Genomic DNA, 20,967 nt, shown 5'->3' with positions numbered 1-20,967 from the left:
CTTGCACGAAATTTTGTGAGAATAGTTCATGTAGTGGCTGACGACAATGATTGCAGTGGGTTGCATGGTTGTGACGATTGCATTTATGCCTGCAGTGGGTATGCGCCACTGTTAATAGGTGAACAAGAAGAATCTTTTGAAATGGGTTGGAGCATTGGACGATCCACACGTTACGCTATTCGCATTGTGCGACGAGTGGTTGTTCTTTCGCTACTGTAAAACACTTTATTAGTCGAATTACCCGATCGATTTCCCGGCATCAAGCCTGCCTAAGGCAAGTTTGTCAACAGGCCCTAAGCACCAGCGTGGTTCAGTGATATATTACTGGACTGGAACCCAGTGGGTCCGGATTCAAGCGCCACTGTGTCATTAGTACTCAACGTTTTTTTTCTAATTTCGTGCGATTTGATTACAGACACCAGTGACGGCGGACAACTATGGCTCCTCGCGCGACTTAAGTTTTGATATCATAACAGCCTTCGCTGTAAAAAGTTTGCGCCATTTTTGGTCATTACAAAATTAGCAAAAGGACATGTCCACCGCACACCTTAGGCCCACCGGAAAACAAACGGTGTTGTTACAAAAACTTCCGACTGTGAGATACCCTCAAGGTTCCCTCTTTTAGTGCAAGCGTTGCGCAAGCTACCGAGGAAAATATAACTTCTGCTCAGCAAGAAATAGACACTACCACATAGTATGGGTGGGCGATGGTGACCCCATCAATACTTCCTGTCACAAAATCTAGAACACCTAGAACTGTGGAAGACTCAGCTAACAAACTTGAGCATCAGAGACTAGCAGCGTGAGGTGAGCCGGACCAAAATCTCAGATCAGGACCGTGGCATCCTAAACTTGACACTGCATCCCATTGAACAACTCCGTCGTCAGCTCCCTTTTGAGTAAAGATAATTGCTGTCTAAGAGGGAAGTAACGTCTGCGAGTGTTGTAAACTCTCCTGCGGCGCTGCGGAAAAAATCGCTGTGATGTACCCACTACCTTTACGTATAGCAATAAGTGCACTTACGTACCTGCACACTTCTTCCATGCTAAGGTTGCTCATGATGATGTTTAGTCACAGCTGAGTCTTTCGTAATGGGATTGAGAGCAATTCACAGGGTGTTATGCCTCGTGTTGTAATATGCTTCTGTTTAACACCTGTCTACTTGGTTTTGCACCCGACGTATGACCCCTTTAAAAGGCCTATTTCTGGACCAGTCTAGAGAACTGGCATGAAAACGACACAAAATATTTGTGTTGCATTCCGGCTTTATCTCTGCGTCTATTTTTTGCGTCCACCGAGATTTCTACCTGATGGAGAACGTCTTCAATGCTGAGGTCGTACTTTTGGCGACAGAGGTTTCTTAGCGCTGTCACATTAAAACAAGTGCAAAGCAGGCATCAGGCGAGAGAACTAGTCCTTGGGTAACGGAACTACTGAGGTAAATGAGACGCTGAGAGGGAAATAAGCTCAAGCTTTCCAAAAATGGTGACGTAGCTCATCTAAAACTACTTAGTGGCCGATATTACAAACTACTAAGGGTTGTGGTAGGCCATTTACCTATACTCTTGACAATGGAAACACAATGAAGTAATGCTTTATAAATACAGATTGAACATGAATGGAGAATGCTCCTCTCATTGTGCATTTATTTTTATCGACCTAATAGATAAACGTACTTATTCTGTCAGCATATTAGGCAACATTCGTTTCCTGTAAATTTTGCAAATTTCACTCTCTTAGAATTATTTAGTTCGTCGCAGCTATTGTACATTTTCTAAATTGGACAATTTTTGACAGGCTATTTAACTGCTCAGTAGTGATTGACCGTGAAATGCTCCTAATGTCAAAGCCATTTGGCGGTAAAATGCATCAGATGGGAACAAGGGGGGATATTTCGAGTCAAAGTACGTATATAAATTATCACATGAAGGCAGAGGGAGTGCCGTAAAACGTACAATTCAACGTCTTTCCTTTTTTGTCTGCAGTGCAATCTAACAGTGCAACCACGTAGCGGTTCCACTTACAGATGGAAGAAGAAAACTGCCTTTGCAGTGAAGCGAATCACGATTTTTTTTCATGAGTACACTTTTAAAGTTCAATAGATTAGTAAACACTAGTAAGGTGTTTGCTTTTCAAATAATTGTTAATGCTTTAAAAGGTAATATTGAAGCCAATAGTAATAAAAAAACACGTACGAAACAAGGCGGGTGATGCTCAATGCCATTTCAGCCTGAGTCGTCACAGCACAATTTAAACTCCACCCGCTAATCTGTTGCGCAGAACACAAATTTAGATCAACGTGTCTGCATAGTGCATAACTATTTGAATACAGTAATTCCATCCAGGAACTGTGAACATTCAAAGGTGAATCCTTCCAGCTACTCGGCAACACTTAGCCTTTATTGCGCATTATTATTTTATAAGGCCGTTGAAAAAGCCAGTGAAATACTGATAGTTCGAAAATCTGAAAGCATTGAACTGTACTCTTAAAAAACCTAGTGGTGGTCGAAATCTGAAAACAGAATAATTTGCTCGTAGTTCTATCATTTGCGTCAGAGTGTTAAAACTTGGTCACACTTCACTGCGGACGCCTACGCTGATGTCATGTTTTGCTGGATATTTTGTTGGAACTGGTTCAGAAGCTCAAGTCATCAAGATCTCCAGCTTTCAAATTTGAATGGAAGTTTGTGACAAGCAATTGAGCTGCTTACAAGAGAATGAGGCACACTGCCCGTATGAAATTAGCGCGTCACGATATTGAAAAAAAACACAAAAATAACACTGAACATGTTTGGTTTATCGGTTTATGTGGATTATTGAAAGAGGAGTTGCTAAAGATCGCTTCGGGGGACACAGCTAATCGCGTGACTGTAGGTCGTACCACCCTGGCAGTAAAACATAAGAAGCCCATCAGCGATTATTAATAACACAGAATTCAATAATTTGCAATTGAACGCATCTTCTTCATCGGTTACAAGAATAGGCAGAATTATGAGTAGAGTGCGCAAAAATATGAACTCCGCTGTCATTACAGTGTTGGTGATTAAAAAACGCGGGCCAATCATCAAGTTCAGAGCAAACGATAACACTAAAAAAGATACTGGTTATATTACGAGTACAGCGAACCAAGGTGTAAACACATAACTCATTCGAGTGATGTGTTTAGAGTTATGCGTGACGTGTGATTGTTAGAGTGATGTTTGATTTTTGAATACTAATACGTGCGCGCAACTGAGTTGATGCAAAAAAGAAATGATTTGAGTAGGCCATAGGCGTGCCCCAGTAAATTCATTCTTTGAAAATAATAAAGAATGATATTGCGATGTCCTGTGTGAAAGGTTCGCTCAAGAAATCTTGCCCGCATCGCATGTACGAAACTTTTGCTAGGCAAGCAGAACGACTGAAGCAGTCATGGTTCGCTGAGCGCCATCTAGCCGCCCTAACCAAAAGATTTTCACAGAAGGTGAAGATTCATTTGAGGGGTAAAAATCAGGTTGAAAAGCAAACCTAAAGCTACATTTGCAAGTATCCCATACCTCCACGACATATTCAATCAGTTGAAAAAAGTGGCCTCAAGGTTCAGCTGCTGCCCCGCTTCGGTGGTTTAGTGATTAAGGTACTCGGTTGCTGACGCGTGGGTCGCGAGATGGAATACCGGCTGCGGTGGCTGCATTTTCGATGGACGTGAAAATGCTGTAGAATCTTCTGCTCCGATTTGAGTGCCCGTTAAACAACCCCAGATGGTCAAAATTTTCGGAGCCCCCCACTACGGCATCTCTCATCATCATATGGTGGTTTTGGGACATAAAATCCCACATATCTATCTGGACAATGACATTGATTTGTTTATCGTAAGTGATATATAAAGATATTGATTAGATTACGTGGAGATATCCATAACAGGAACACACATGCCCATGGGGCCGGATGCTGTCAATGACATTTTGGCCCAATTCATCGCAGCATAGTGTAAACTGCATGTGTTATTCTGAGGGATATCCCTCAAATATAGATCACACGTGCCATTGAAGCACATGAAGTAGGTCTTTCAAAAATGTAAAACAGGAAACGGAAATGGCTTACTTTAGTACTGTCCGCGTTTCTCGTGCGTAAAGCATTCAAAGCCTATTAATCCTCGATCATTCGGGTATATAAAAGCATCTGCTTTATTGATGCAACGCATAGTAATTGAAACGTTTACACTAGCGCGAAGCAGATTAGTATTTGCTTTTAGAAAATGAATATGCTCCTCATAGTGTTGTTCATCGCGTTAGGATGCTCGGTCTTGGCAACGGCTTCTGTACAGACGCCGACTCTAACGTCATGTTCTAGTGAGTATAGAGTTGGATGTTTCTCACAATGTTATGTAATCATGACCTTCAGCTATTTCTTTTCATTGCAAAGTAATGAAGTGGAAACCTGCTGGTGTTTACATAACACGACACGCTCCGCAATAATGAGAGTATGAGATGACCTTATTACAGTATTGCAATAGAAGAAGAAAGCGAGATTTGATATGCAACAAAAGTGCTAACAGACAAAAAGAAGAATAGAACGCCAGGCAGGCTAGCAGTAATATTTTTTAACGAGTACAAGCAGACAATTGTACTTACCAAAACCATAGTGAAATGACTACGAGCCGGACAGATTTGGCAAAGCATTCCGTCTTGGTGTTTATTCCCGTAAGTGTTCGCCTCACTTGCAATTGAACGATGGACGTTGCGAATGTCTCATCCTCAGCGTAATACTATGATCCTTAAGGCGTTGATGCTGGTTAAAACTTGAATAAGGTTTACGAACGACAGGTGGTGCACTGGGAGCAGCCCGTCATGGGCTGGTTCTAACGAATGCTAGGCTGAAGTCCTTTGTTCGAGACGCATGGGGCGACGGCCGCAGCCCGTGCGTGATCGACTAAAGCTTGTTAGGCCTATAGGTAGTGGCACCCGAGCTGGGTCGCCTCCTGAGTTGGCTTTGCACAAGAAGGTAAATGTGATAACAACTTCCTCGCCAAAAAACCGGGGTGTTTCAATTGCTGCACCTGCGGCGTTCTTTAGTGAAAGTCTTACTGCTGTAGCAACACAAGCCCCATCTGCTTTATTTGTTGTCTCTCGCGCTGTGCGGAATAGTGCTGAGTTTTATTTTTTATTGTTGTATGAAACTCATGCAGTTACTTCATGGTAAATTGCTTAACAGACTGCAAGTGTGAACTACAATACTGTACTATCAGGTTTAGCAAAGAAGTATACAGATAACTTTATAAAATTATGGTCACACCCGTGGATGAGAGAACTTGTCTTAGCTGTTTCAATTCTCAAGAAGACACAAAAAAGTAAATACTCTGTTCTTCACTTGGAGCAGCTTACCTTGTAGTAAAAACATTGAATATAGGGTTTTTCAGCCTTTACTTCTCTGTAATGAATGACTGCTGTTAGATGCACAATTTATTAAGTGGGCGGGGCTGTAGCTTATCTCAAACGATGAAGAGTTATTTGTAGTGAAACAATGACTGAAAGTTAAAACTTACCACGTTGTTCTATTTATAAGTGTTTTACTTGGCGTACCTAAATAAAGTACAAACAAAGATATAACTTAATGGTCGTTCTAAAACATAACCTGGCATGGCAGCTCCATTGTGAATTTGAGTGAAACAGACACAAAGATAAAACTGCCTGTCCACAGTGGTTAAGCGGCCTTTATAGACAGCGGCTTCTGTTAACCCATATGTTTTGCTACGCTTTCCACTATCCACACATGCAAACTAGACACTCGTTGAGCAAAGTGGTCTGTCATTGTGCCATTCATTCACTGTCTCGTTTCAAAGAGTGATTAAGCAATAGGAGCAGCTTTAAAAGCTTCCACCTATATCGGAAGAATCTTATTGAGGCAATGGTTCATCACCTGTTCCTTATCCTAGTATGTTATGGATTTTTATTGTGAACATGTTTTTCACAACCATTTGGTGCAAAGTCATAAGCAGACTTTTCCATTTCTAATGACTGCATTTTTTATTAGGAGTGCGTTCTCAAACTATGGTGGATAATTAGAAGCTACCAAAGCCTTTACATGCGCCATGTTTTCCCGGGCTTTCATTCAGGTGTACAGGACGTCAAGGTGAGCGACGTAAGCATAACGGATGCCCAGATTGGAAAAACAATGAGAGTGAATTTTACGCTCACCATTAGCACACAGCTAGCATCAAACCCGACACTGAAGATAACAATGAAAAAGAGCAATGGCTTGACAATTCCGTGCCTGAACAATGTTGGCTCATGGTAAGTACTCCTTTGTTGTTTGTTTACTTGGACCGTTCTAAGTTAATAGACTGTTACAGTGGCGATATTGAGATTCGATTGGTTAGCGAATCAGATCAAATTGGTCACCTCGGCATAGTGACTTGAAGTGCGTGTAGGAATACTGGTGTAAGACCTACTGAATTGGAGTCTCAGCACTATTTTATGACACAGTGGCGCAGACCACGGGACGATGAATATGCAGGACACATCGCTGAGTATTGTCTTCATTTCTTTGTCTGTGCTGTTTTGTCATAAAGTAGTGCTAAGACACCAATTCAATGATTTTTACATGGCATTATTTCACTTCGACCCCAATGTTCATAATGATACTTGCCCTCCTAAGCACCGTCGTGTACTACCTTACAATTACGACACTGTAATTTAGAAACGAAACGCTGTAATATATAGTATAAAACGTAAACGTTATGCTTAGTGGTAGTGAGGGCAAGAATACCATACGATAGGATGGAAGACGATGTCAACGTCGCTAAGACAAGGGCCCAAATAGGTCAATCATCAAAATACGTTTATTGCACCTTCCACAATAAAAAATGACATCTTCGTATTCTTGTTATAAAGCAAATGAATTGACAAAAAAATAATTACTTTCCTGCTGCGAAATAAGTCAGGTATGATCTCAATCAAAAGCTGCATATTCATTCTGAAAAGTGTAAATGCACTCATCATAGCCTGAACATGTATTTGGCCTTAATCTTGAGTGTAAAGTCGTAAGTCATATGCATGACTGTCAAGAAGATTTAGCATGTCAAAAAAAATGGTCCCACCTCTGCGAAGAGAATCGTGAGGAAATGAGAAAGCATTTTTTTGCGCTGAGAGAGGGTACCGCTGCCGTCAGACATTCGCCTTCACTGACTTCTGCCATCGCCTTAAGAGGCACCCAGTCAGCAAACGGTCGAGAGTGACTCTAGTAAAAGTTGCGGTTGATCTAGATGGTGCATGTCTGGATTAAATGGTCAACTTAGCGCCAAATTCACAACCACACAGGGGAATCGGCGTGGTTATGAATTTGGCGCTAAGTTGACTATTTATTCCAGTCGAGAGTGAGGTGCCCACTTGACTTGATTTGACGGGAAAGTAGGGCGCAGGGAGGAGAGAGAGTGAACGGTGAGAGAACGAGAGGCGAAGCACTGCAACTGTCATTGTACCTGATGGTCGTAATGTCAGCGTCTTATGAACACAAACGCTACACAAACGCTGGCAGCACAAACGCAACAAACGTGTTTCAAAGGCACTGCATAGAGGAGGTGGAAAGTCATGCTCAAGTCAAGAAGGTGGGGGCTCCTGCTGCTAGGGGCGAGCGTAAGCGCACACGTCCGCAGCTGTTGCTGAAAGCTTCCGACGCTGAAGCGTGACATGGTGGGGGATTTGGTTGCTAGGGACGCATGCGCTCGCAGCTGTTGCTGTGGTAGAAGGTGGTGGACGAATCCCCGTGTATGCCTGACATAGCCCGATTAATAAAGGCATTCACATAACAAAAAACGGCAGATGACATTCACTGTGGTAATCAATGTTATGTGAAACAGCGAATATTAGCCAGCACAAGCTCGAACTTACAGTCAGCCAACACTAACCAGTACTTAGCTAACCAGCAGTTAGCGAAAACTAACAAGCTGTAGCCAACACTAGCCGGGAGTTACCCAATATTTAGAGACAATTAAGCACCAGTAATGGGAACTACTGGTGCCCAAGTGTCTTTGAAGCCTAACACAAGTAACAGCACTTAACAACAGGCGTCATTTCATAATATTAGTCAGCGCGAGAAAATCTAGATGAATGACACGGACAGGCAACGCTATCTACTGCAGGTCAAAAGTCATATAAGTTAGCGAGAAACATCATTGCAGCCAACAGTTAGCAAACATTCTAAAGTGCTAACCAGCGATAACCACGACTGATTCCCAAAATATACACGCATAGGGCCACACACGCTGACAGCAAACTCTCCACAAGCCAATGTTATGTGAAACTATACATCACTAAGCACCATCAGACAGAACCATCAGGCGCTTGCTTAACTAGTGTTAGTATTGTGTGAGTAATTGTGGTACGTGTCATGGCTTGCAAGTCATGTATTTGTGCGTTATAATGCACATTGATTTACAACTTCGAACAAAAGGGCTGTAAAAAACGTTTTGCTATTCATGAAAGACGCGACATTTACAAGCGCGCCTTTGTCGTGTATACACGCACATTCTGATGTGCAGCTTGGCGAAATTCTTCAAGGAAAGCTGTTCTTGTTATTTGCGCATTGGTATCACTCTGTAGCCGACATTACTGACGTGCGTTTAATGACCTGAATGAATAGAGGAAATGTTGAAGGCTTGTTGCATTATTTATTCGACACAAAATTGATGAAAATCATTAGAAGATCAGAGTAAAGAAGGTAGTGAGGAGGATAATTGTCCTGAAGTGTGGCGTAGAAATTGTGATTATAGACGCGACGAAAGTAGAGTGAACAAAAAGACAACTTGACGCCGGCAGAAACTGAAGGTTGCCGCTTCGGTCACTGCCAACAACAGTTGTTTGGCTCGAAATTGCTACAGCGCGCTCAAAGCACCCTATCAATGCTCCGTGTAAATTATTTCATTTTATTGTCATTCAGATTGCATTGAAGCGATATCATAACCTGGCATTGATGTTGCTCACGCACTTACGCAGACGATGCACATTCTCGCATGTATCGAGGTAAAGTACTTCCACGGCACGGGGATGACTTCTTGCCATCACATGACGTACTTGACTAACGTATCATAAACCCTGTGTCGTGAAGTAATATGCGAGGTCGTCACATATTGATGTTATAGTGTGCAGGTTGCGGTATAGATTATGTCAACGAGATGGACATAACATCACCCAGAGTAGTAAAATAGATAGATAGATGGATAGATAAACAGACAGACAGACAGACAGACAGACAGACAGACGGACAGAGGTAGACAGATGGGGCCAATTGTCTGTCTCCTTAAGAATTTGTGGCATTTAAGAGTACTACTGGGGTATTAATAACATGTCTCCTAGAATAGCTGTTCCATCGTGCAGGCAAGTGGTACAAGACATCTAAAACAACCGTTTGTGATTAGCCGCTTGAAGCAGCAGAATCACTGTAGCATAATGGATTTCATACGGCTGCTACCATGTAGAAAACTACAAGATACTAAGAACTCAAGGCTTCACGTCATTCTAAAACTTGAAAAGCAGTTGCTTAGTCGATTAATACAGGTGTGGTGTGTGGAGGCAGATATTCATCAGGGGGAATACTGAAGTTTCAAGAAGATTCGTCTATGCACAAAACATTTTAGCGACTGTATAAAAGCGTTTCAGCCATGCAAATCACAAGGCCATCTTCGACTGGTGCTTTCCTAGCTAAGCAGCATGCTTCAGGGCATCCTTAGGCTGGTGGGCGCCCATCATAGCAAGCCAGCCACCGAAGAAGGCATTGGCCTTCGATGTCGTTCCTGAGGGGGCAAGTCCTGAAGATGTCGTTGACGTGACGTCTTCAATAGTAGTAATCGAAGAAGTATACCGTGTCCAGCACTTCGGAGGCCAGAATTATGTAGTTGCCGTGAACAGCAAAGCCACCCTGGCTCAAGTCGTGGACGCGTCACACCTCTCCACCGAAAGGAGCATGTCGCCCTCGTACTTCTAGGACCTTGTAGATGAAGGAGCGGCGAGATGGCGGCGCTTGAGACCATGCTGTGGTCTTAGCTTTTACTCTGGAAGCGAGTGTAGACGGGTTACCAGCTGCCACGTCCAGCCAGGCCAAGAGCTCAGTGGTTTTCAAATTTCTTGTAGCTCACACCACACGAGCCGCGCGGCTTGCTTCGTTTTTGGCGCGGTCAGCTGGCCAAATCTAGCGTGGCGCTACATGGGCTCCCCCCCCCCACTCGCGCATCGAGCGATGGAAAAGGTATGTACAAAAGGAAGAGAGGGACAGATATTTACATAAAAGACTTGATTGATATGTGGGGTTTAACGCCCCAAATCCACCATATGATTATGAGAGACACCGTAGTGGAGGGCTTCAAAAATTTCGACCACCTGGGGTTCTTTAACGTGCACCCAAATCTGAGCACACGGGACTACACCATTTCCGCCTTCATCGGAAATGCAGCCGCCGCAGCCGGGATTCGAACTAACGAACTGCGGGTCAGCAGCCGTGTACCTTAGCCACTAGACCACCGTGGCGGGGCTCTACATGAAAGACAATCGATAAGGTGTCCGTTTGGGAAGTTCAGGTTGTCAAGGTGAAAGGGCACAGGGTCGTGATGATTTTTCCGGTGGTCAGAACTGGGATAAACAAAGTGGCGGAGGAAGAAGGCGCCGGGACGTGTTTATAGCCGTGATAACTTGGCGGATGTGTTCTTGAGTGCTCCATAATAACGTGAGTGGATGCGGCTCTGAAAGGTGCCCACGAAACTGCCAGTTTGACTCCTAACGCTGGCAGTGGGTTGATGGTGCTCGTGTAGAAGTCGGTGGTGGTACAATAACACCTTTTGCGTTTTATTGTGGCTGACGTATTGACACGAGTATACGATTTGACTGACGCGGAATCGCCGAGCTCCAAGGATCATGCGAAGGATGGTCCTTCAGGTCGTGGAGGTAACTTGCGCAGACTGTGTTCTGTGGTCGCGTTTGGTGCCTTTTTCACGCGGAGCAGACATCTTTACGCATCGTTAGATCAATTCAGTTTGCTTTGTGTTCCTTCTTTTAGTTCGGCGGCACTGAGTTGGTTTCTTGTGCGGCATTAGGACACCAGCGTTCCCAAGAAGGCTTTGTTTTCCTTTCGGTGCCAATACGCTACTAGCTACTGGCCCTGCGATTCTTGTTGCGCCTCGTACAAGAAGAGGAATCTCCCGCGCGAACTCTGGCATATTATTTTCTAGACAATCACCTTTGGTATTCAATGCCTGATGTGCATGTTAATCAGGGCCCACAATCAGTAGTACTTCCTTCGTTTTATGCAACAGCCGTCGCGTTTTTTCGTGATATCCAGTCGACTTGCCCTGGAGTAGATGCGTTGGACAATCCTATCGTTGACACAATAGTCACTTTGTTGCTCCCGTTAGTTCCTTGGGCACGCCGCATTCGCTGTATCTGTGTGCCCACTGACGCCATGATTTCTGCCTAACCACGGCCAGAACTTCATGTGGTGGCTGGAGCGGGGAGTTCTCACCGTTAAAATCCTCGAAAGGTAGAGATTGGTGCAGTCAGCAACATGCCCGACTGCTCCCTACGGGAAACGAATAAGCGTGTTTTGAGACAATGCGTCGTCGCTCGTGCTTTTTGGAGGGCCGTGCATGTTGGTTTTTGCGGCCTTGGAGTAAATCGCTTTGTTTCTTCGGGGCATTGATCTGGAGGCCACTTCGCCTGCCTTCTAATTGTTGCTGGTGCCTACCGTCCTTGGCGCATTCGCTGTGAGGTGGTTGCAGCAGGTCATCGGCGTCGCGCTCTCTTTCCGATTTTGGAGCGACTGTACAAAGAACTACTATCTGTTTTGTCGGAGGAACTCTTGTTTCTCGGGGAAGAGGAATTCCTTCGACACTAGTCTTGCCTTTTTTGTGTTCGTATGCGTGAGACGTGTAAAGCTTGTGCTCAGCCCTGTCTGGTTTGGATTGGGTAATGTTTATTTAGTACTCGCACCAATATCATGTAAATAATATAGAAATAACTAACACATAGTTCTTTACGTTTCATTTGTGTGTTGTTCATTTACCATGTAGTGTAAATATGTAATCATATCTTTTAGTATCAATTTTTGGTTTGTCTGTATATGTTGTGTTCCGTGTACATGTGTAAACATTCCTTTTTGTCACATTTTGTGGTGTGTCTGTGGCTGTTGTGTTCTATTGCGATGCTCTGTTGGATTGTACTTGATGTTCACTGTTCTCTAGAATGAATTTATAGAACACAATAAATATAGGCCCTTTTTTCTAACAATTTCTCACAAGGAGCATTTTGACGAGTGCATTTAATGACGAGATTTAATGAAAACTAATGCCATTCGAAGGCTGGCTATCGACCTTTATTACCAAGAAAACAATTTCCTCTTTTCTGGGCTGTTGCACGAAAGTACGAAAGTGGACGTCACAGCCTCAGCAGTGCATTTTTTGGGGGGCACGCGCACTAACAACAGCCCAGAGAAGACTATGCGGTGCCCAGGGATCCTTGAGTGAAAAGTCTATAAGTGAACAATGTCCGTTTGTCAGAAGTGTGACTGGAGATATGCCAAAATGAATGGGTTACCTTAAAAATGACTATATGTACATTTCATTAAACTTTTTAAAGTGTTCAGTTCGGCAATATTCCAGAACATTTAGCCGTCATCTGTGTGACTACGCCGTGGTAATTATTTAGCATTTAGTGGCATAAGAAATGAGTAGAGTAGCACAGTGCTTTCTGTTTCAACGTGAAATCTGCTTGCAGTCTCGGCGGGTTAATGTTAGGGAAAGCTTAGCCATGGACACCTTGTAAAAATAGGCGCTCCAGCATTCGCAGTTTCATCAAAAGTGCCTCACATGCTCACATTTTCGTTTCACTTCAGCACGTACAAACTCTGCGGAGGAACGACAAGCGTTGAACAACAGCTGGGTGTGTTGTGGAATAACCAGTGTCCCATCAACCCAATTACGGTGCAACAATCAATAACAGCCCAACTTGACCCACTGGTACAACTCGTGATCGGGGTAAGTACGCAACAGGTAATAAAACTAGTTCGCTTAAGCTTTGAAACATCAATAATAAGTGCATGTGACACCTAAGTAACGAAAGTCGCTGAAGGAACAGTTAAGTTTTTATGATTTACACAGACTGTGGATAAAACGGTCTCAGAAACTCTCTTATCATTGTGGGAGCGCACTCTACACCTTAATGAAGAAACGCGAGCAGTGCACTATAAAAGGTTTGGTTACATACATTTCTTGGTTTTAATAGGTGCGGAGCCCTTAGAAGCCGTCTATGTCATATAGGGCACTTTGAACTTGGAAACGCACAACAGAGAGAAGAGAAATACAGCAGTAGCCAAAGAGGTCTACTCTACCTCTTGCCTAATGGGGCCGAAGGGTTGGTCTGCCCTGACGAAACCAACATTGCGTAAACAAAGCTCGGTAGAGCGACTGCCCATCGCATCAGCAGATGCGATAGACACTTCCCGTCAAACGGTACAAGCAGCGCCAATGGAGTGACGAGAGCCTCTCGACCGCTCCAAAAAAGACAAACGTTGACCACAGGGTCTCGCAAAGGCCCTGTAAAAGAAGTCATTATTTCTTTTCATACATAAATTACTCTCTTTTTGTACACACAGTAATATTTTACTCTCAATATGAAAACAGAAAATATACAGTGCAATGTCAGAGTACTGCTTAGAAATCTCGATGATGTCTAAAAACTCTACACAAGTATTCGCACAAAGTGCTGTGTGTACAAGAAACCCACTTAGAAGAACACCAATTTTTTTCGTGAATATAATATATTTCGAAAGGACAAAGATGGTGCTTTGACGTCATCCAACGGTGTAGGAAATTTTTAATTAAGGAAGAGAGAGAGAGAGAAAGTGAGAATTTATTAGAAGGCAGAGAGGTCGGCCTGAGCTAGTTCGCTCTAGCCTGCTACTCTACACAGGGGATAAGGGAAAGGGGAAAGAAAGAGGGATGAAGGGTGATGATGGGGACAAGAAGAGGTGGTGCGTATGTACAGTAGCCACTTAGTATAGTACCCTACAGTCTAGTTTATAGTTCAGTGCTTTTTATAAAGTCTAGAACAGCCTTTGTAGCAGTTTTTGACACTGTTTGGTCGTGCATTGCTGACAATATGTGGCTTTCACTTAATGGTGTTCGTCCAATGCTTGCCAACGTTGCAGTTAGCATTTCTCTTTGTGCCCTGTATAATGCACAGTCACAAAATATGTGAGCTATCGTTTCGCGCACTTGGCAGCTTTCACAGTTTGGGCTGTCCGCGCGGCCGATTAGGTGGGTGTAGTGGCGAGTGAATGCGACGCCCAGGCGAATTCGGTGCAGTATATTAGCATGTCTTCGGCTGATTTTATCTGGAAGACGAAAAGTCATACTGGGGTCTGTTTCCCTCAGGCGCTTGTTCCGGCGATCTGGTAGCAACCAGTAAGTGGCAGCGCATTCGCGCATGAGTGATCTCAACAATGTGTTGACGTCACCTCGCGAGTAGGGTACTTTGACGTACATAGGAGCGTTGTATATTGCCGCTCTTGCTTCTCTATCGGCTGTTTCGTTGCCAACCAGGCCGCAGTGTCCAGGAATCCATTGGAGTGTAATCAAGTGACCACCCATGTGTGTTAGGTCAAATGCTTGGACGATTCCTAACGTTAACTCGTAAAATTGGCCTCTTCTTAAGCAAGAATGGATAGCTTGAAGCGCTGATTTTGAATCAGACAGAGTCGTCCAATTACGCGGTGCTTGGTCGTTCACAAATTTTATGGCTTCTTGTATAGCAACAAGTTCTGCAGCTGTCGAAGATGACCTATGATCTAATTTGTACTGTCGGGAAATACCGAGTTGAGGGATCACGAAGGCTGCAGCTGAGGCGGATGAAGTTACGGATCCATCGGTGTAAATGTGCACAGAGTCGCTGTATCGGTCATCTAAATGTGCCAAGGTGAGTTGCTTGAGGGCAATATAAGAAACACGCGACTTATACGAAATTCCACGTATGTGAAGGCACACCAGCGGTTTAGTCAACGTCCATGGAGGCACTGCAGGGATTACGGCAGGTGCAAAGCCTGACGGGATCATGTGCCTATGCGTATCGAGGCATCGCGAATAGGTACAGCCTGGTCGGTCCACTTGTAGCGAAGATAACGTGTGCTGTGCATGTCGGGTCAGCAGACGAAGGTGCACTCGAAGAGGCTCACAGGACGTGTAAACCTGTATAGGGTAGGTGCGTGACTCCTCTATAGTGCCAGAGGTAGATTTGCACCGTGGCAGGCCAAGGCATATTCTCAGTGCTCGTGCCTGAAGGCACTCTAAAGTACGAAGGCACGTTGCCCGCATGCTGGAAAGCACAGGTGAGCTGTACCTTATATAGCCCACAAACAATGCCTTGTATAACTGCAGAAGACTTTTCTCCGAAGGGCCCCATCTCAGTCCTGCTATAACACGAAGAACATACACAAAACTGATTAGTTTGTTTATCAGCACAGTCACATGCTTTGACCAGGACAGGTTGCGATCAATGACGACCCCTAAATAGCGGTGGTGCTTAACCACGGGAATCACTGCTCCGTGAGCGAAGATTGGGTACCGCGACATTGATTTCTTCGTAAATGCCAATGCTGCACATTTTGCTATTGAAAGTTCCAGGCCCTGACGACGTAAGTACTTAGATGTTATTGATGTGCCTTGTTGTAGCCTTGCTCGCAGTTCTGGTCGCGTTGCTCCAGATGCCCATATGCATATGTCGTCCGCATACGCACTGATTCTGACAACGTCGGGAAGCTCAGCTTCAAGGTCAATGAGTGTTATGTTAAAAAGCATGGGGCTCAGGACGGCGCCTGGCGGAACTCCACGGCTTACGAGGTGCCTGGCCGTGTCACCGTCGGATGTCGACATAAAAATGGTACGTCCTCTGAGATAGCTCCCTATCCATGCGTGTAGTCGGCCACCTACGCCGATGTCTTCAAGTGCGTCAAGAATGGCCTCATGGTAGACGCTATCGTACGCGCCCTTTATATCTAAGAAAATGGCCCCACACATCTACCACTACAAACAACCGTTGCGGTAGTGGCTATTCTAAAGTTCTTATGAACAAAATCGTCACCATCTTCTTTCTCTACGTATCTCCACATCATAGTCTTGACAAGCATGAATTTCATTTTTTTATAGACGAACTACCAGAATCTTATCTGGTACTTGTGGACCTGAATGCACATAACGGTCCATGGGGAGATTCTCGCTGCGATGCTTGAGGTTGCCTTATTGAACATTTCCTTTTTGTTCTGGTGCCTGCCCATTGAATAAGAAAAAGCCAATGTACTTTAGCTTCACCAAGAAAACCTACTCATACACAAATCCCACCATTACGCCCCAATTGCTTTTACCCCTAGTTCATTGGAATGTAAGCAATATTCTTTTAGGATATGAACACCTTCCTATAGTTTTGAGTATGCCAGTATCGAATCAATGTTCTCCACAGGTTCCCAAACGACTCACAGATATAACACATTGGGAATAGTTTCGTAAGATTACTCTCTTGAAATGAACCTACATATGAAGCTTAAGTGTAAAGAAAACTGTAAAGTACTTTACAGTCTTTCTGACTGATGCTGCAACTCAACCCGTTCCACAGACATCTGGACTGTCTGGCAAACAACGTGTCCCATGATGGAACAATGAATGTCGAAATGGGCACAGGAAGAAAAATGTGGCGACACTAGGGAACCTTCATGTGCGTGCTTCTCTGTTAAAAAAAAACGAAGACGCGCGCACATGAAGGCTCCCTAGGCGACACACGCTCATTGCGCATTCGCGCTGGTAATGCTGAGAACACAATTGCAGTTCTCCCGAGATGCCCATCGTCAGCGAGAAATGGTAGATATAAATAGCTTGCCGTTTGAACCTTGCAGAAGGTGCTCCTTCGTGGCTCAATGGCTTCGTGGCTCAACGCCGCGCGCACTCACAATTCAGAGGTCGGAGGTTCGATTTCGCGTGCCGGAGTCTGTTTTAGGACAATTTTTTCTTGCATTTTCATATATATAACTGTGTATACATATATGGTAAATGACGACGACGCCAACGTCAGCGGCAAAATCCATTCGAGAGAGTCTATATAATTGCTATAGCAATAACAAAAATCAATGCATATACACGGAGTGCATGATGATGAGTGGTGTGAAGTATCCGACAGTCCGTTCTTGCTTCCGTCCATATGGTTGTTTTTGCTTCCGTACGTCTATCTGTGCATCTGTCCGTCCGGCCATGCGTCTGCCCCTGCATCTGTCGGTCTATCTGTTCATGGATAAGTCGGTGCATGTGTCCATTCATCCTGCCGTGCATCTCTCTGTCTGTCCATCCGTCCGTGCGTCGGTCCATCTGTCCGTTCATCTAGTGAACACTTTAAGTACCACCATTTCGCAACTTTTCATCATATATTGATCAAATAGTAGTTCCGTCATCCAGCGGACATTTCAAGCACTAAACGAGAGGTGGCACGGCCGGACTAGCGAAGCGGCACGCACGCAGTCTCTTAAGGCCTGCGTCAAGTATCTAGTATCCACCATTATCCGCCGCTAGTTCATGACGGCCTAACCCTTGCTAAAGCTTGCTGAAGCCAAGGAGATTACACCCAACAAGTTTGTGGCAACCTTTAGTGCTCAAAGTGCGTCTTTGTGTTGCTAGTTTTTTTCCAGTAAGCATCAAATTCAAGGCAAATTTTATTGAAGATTAAGTCACGGATACTCGTCTCTGTAGCTTATTTCATAAGAAACAACAATCTTTTTATTTATGATTGACGAGCGCGGGTTGCCTCCTAAATTCAAAAGAGTGCTCGCATGCCGCTTCTCTTGTTCGACCGCGGAGGTGACTACCGACTACTACTACTACTACTACTACTACTACGACGACGACGACAACGACAACGATGACTACTACTACTACTACTACTACTACTACTACTACTACTACTAGCCCCGCCGCGGTGGTCTAGTGGCTAAGGTACTCGGCTGCTGACCCGCAAGTCGCGGGTTCGATTCCCGGCTGCGGCGGCTGCATTTCCGATGGAGGCGGAAATGTTGTAGGCCCGTGTACTCAGATTTGGGTGCACGTTAAAGAACCCCAGGTGGTCAAAATTTCCGGAGTCCTCCACTACGGCGTCTCTCGTAATCATATAGTGGTTTTGGGACGTTAAACCCCACAAATCAATCAATCAACTACTACTACCACTACTACTACTACTACTACATACATCGCAGACGCCCGACCCATGGCTTGAGGAGCTTCGTCCGCAAAACACACGGCAGTGTGTTCAGGAATGGTGGTTAACGATTTGGAGTACTTGTTACTCTAGTATGGAAGAGCACAGAACCGTCCCATGGGCCTTAAAACGGCAAAATCACGCTTAATATTTGTTTCAAAAATTTATTGTCACAGACGTCAATGAAATTACAACAGAAATTTTTTTCTTAGACATACAATGGGGATGATGACAAGACATAATTCATTTACATAAACACAGATATGAAATGACGTGGAAAGAACGTGCACTTTAGATGGTTCACAAAAACTCAGCCACACAAAAGTGTCAGAAAAGGACAGATACACATATGAATATTGCAAGGTAAAACAAGACGCACAAGTAAACATGAATATGTACATTTTAAGTATTTACTTGTTGGCATGTCATTTCTGACGTCGCATCCACACATCAGCATACCAATACCATGTTAGCCGAAAGACAAGTTTCACTCATCCGTCACAGACTGGCACAAAAGGGCAAGACTAGTGCCGAAAGAATTCCTCTTCACCGAGGAAGAAGAGCTCCTCCGACCTAACAGACAGCAGCTCCGAGTACAATCGCTCTAGAATCGGGAAGAGCGCGCGGTTTCGCCGGCCCACTGCAACCGCCACGCAGCGGTTGTGCCAGAGGCAGAAAGAACCAGCAACAATGAGAAGACAAGCGAAGCGGCCTCAAGGACAACGCCTAGAAGAAACGAAGTGATTCACTCTGAGGAAGCGAAATCCAGCATGTACGGCTCACCGGAAAACACGAGCAATGACATAATGCCCCAGAAAATGATGATTCGTTTCCCGAAGGGAGCAGTTTGTACATGTTGCTGACTGTACCATTCGCCGCCTTTCGAGGCGGTCGAGGGTGGGAGGCACACCCCATCCTCGGTGCCACATGAAGTCTCGGAAGTGTACAGGCAGATCCCACGCACAGTGGGAATCGATGATATGCGATGCACGAATAAGAAAGGTGGATATGCCACTTTAAAGCATTGCGCCATGGTGGCGAAACAAACTACCACAATTACGATGGGTGGGTGACATGAAGGGAAAACGACTTAAGATCAGCACAACGTACGAGGTAGAGGAAAGTGATTCGGTGCATGATGTCACAAACAAGCGCTCAAAAAAAGGGCGCGCGCCCGAATTCTGGTGACTGAGCGCCAGAGAGGCGCCGCAAGGTCAAGGATAGAGAAGAAAAAACAAGCATTCAAAGACTCCCTGGGCGCGCCGTCTCTCCCCCCCCCCTCTCGGAAGCGTAGTTTCACCGACGAACCTCCTCACATCCTCACTTCGGCGGCCAACCAGCCCTGGAAGGTTCTCGAAGGAAAGGGGCGCGGTAATGCAGAGTTACGTCACGTGTCGCGGATGGCCCTCGAAACGTCTCGCTCTTTCCCCTGCCTTGGCTGTGCATCGCGCCGACGAAACGGTTAGAATTTTCTGGAATCTAGCGTGAAAGATATTTAGGCGAGCAGCGGAGAAGGGAGATCAGGAGAAGGAAGTTTGCGCCAGGGTGCGTAGGGTGTTTCGCCTTGTCGGCGAGACACGCTCGCTGGATTCCACGCCGACCGGTTGTGCCCTCGCGATCTCCGACGTCAGCGTAGCTCTGGCCGACTGGGCTCGCCCTACGTCATCTCCTGACACCAATCTCCGACGACAGCGTAGCTCTGATCTACTGGACTTGCTCTACACCATCTCTTGACGCCGACAAGAGCTCTCGCCAGTGGTGCCTCGTCCTCGGACTCCTGTGACCGTGTTTTTATCTTTCATATCTCTCCTATCCCCTCGATATGTCCTCGCTCACTGGCTTAGCGCATCTCTTTCTCTTTCTATACACCTTTATTTCTATCTTTTTAATCCCTCCTCACCCCGTCCCTTGTGAGCTACTGTTGAGGTATCGCACCCTGATGCAGACTGTTACGTGGCTCACTTTTCTCTTCCTTTCCTTCTTATAAACATAAACGCTTACCCCTTGTCGGCGAAGGCTTCTGTCCTCAGTGACAGAGCAGGTAATGAAGAGCATTTCCACCTGAGGGGTAAGGACTCGTGCTACAAGCAGAAGAGTGTGTCTACAGCCAGCGGGCGAAGACGCGTTGCAGCAGCAGCGTGTGGGAAGCTCACGTGTTACCGGCGAAGAAGCTTGGTGCTTGGAGAGCGGCCAATTGAACACACGAGGTTTCCTGGAAGAGAAACTTCGGGGGCAGCGGAACGACAACAGTGCTGGACTTTGAGTGAGTGATTCTTGGAAGAATATCATTCAGACTTTGTTCCAAAGACTTTGGACTGAATAAGTTTTCGAACGCTTTAGACTTTAAGTGTCTTGGTTGTTCGATGAATGTGATTGCATTGTAGCGCGTATGGTTTCTGTGTCTGTTGTTTCGAGTGTGGCTGATTGTACTGTGTAGTACTTTGTTTGATTGGTGACATATCGTATTCAACTATTGTCGAGTGTGCATATTTGTGTATCGTTTGATCTGCCATATTTGAGAATATAATTTTGTTTTGTTTATGAACTCTCGGCACTGACTCGTTTTTTGGACCACAGCCGGCGTCCGCTTGCACGTCAAATAGGACCTCTTCTAAATTGTCCGCGCTTTCGTGGTGCAGTTCGGGGGGGGGCGATACTTCGGCCTTTGGAATTAGCCCGGCGATCACCTCCCTAATTAACAGGACCTGTGACACGTCT

At 45.1% G+C, this 20,967-nt stretch overlaps 1 protein-coding gene across 1 annotated transcript in view; it reads left to right on the top strand.

Annotated features, from left to right (window-relative positions):
- The first annotated feature begins 6,101 nt into the window (after positions 1-6,101).
- LOC119183990 (uncharacterized) overlaps positions 6,102-20,967 on the top strand; it is a 35,221-nt gene continuing 20,355 nt past the window's right edge. The window contains exons 1-2 of the mRNA XM_075883072.1: positions 6,102-6,273; positions 12,857-12,998. Of these exons, the coding sequence (XP_075739187.1) occupies positions 6,155-6,273; positions 12,857-12,998 (261 nt within the window). The 5' untranslated portion in view covers positions 6,102-6,154. The remainder of the gene's footprint in view (positions 6,274-12,856; positions 12,999-20,967) is intronic.

The sequence above is a fragment of the Rhipicephalus microplus genome, unplaced genomic scaffold (assembly GCF_043290135.1).
Source record: "Rhipicephalus microplus isolate Deutch F79 unplaced genomic scaffold, USDA_Rmic scaffold_15, whole genome shotgun sequence".
Classification (NCBI taxonomy): domain Eukaryota; kingdom Metazoa; phylum Arthropoda; class Arachnida; order Ixodida; family Ixodidae; genus Rhipicephalus; species Rhipicephalus microplus.
Note: the sequence above shows the minus strand (reverse complement) of the source record. Positions and strands in the feature narration are given on the sequence as shown.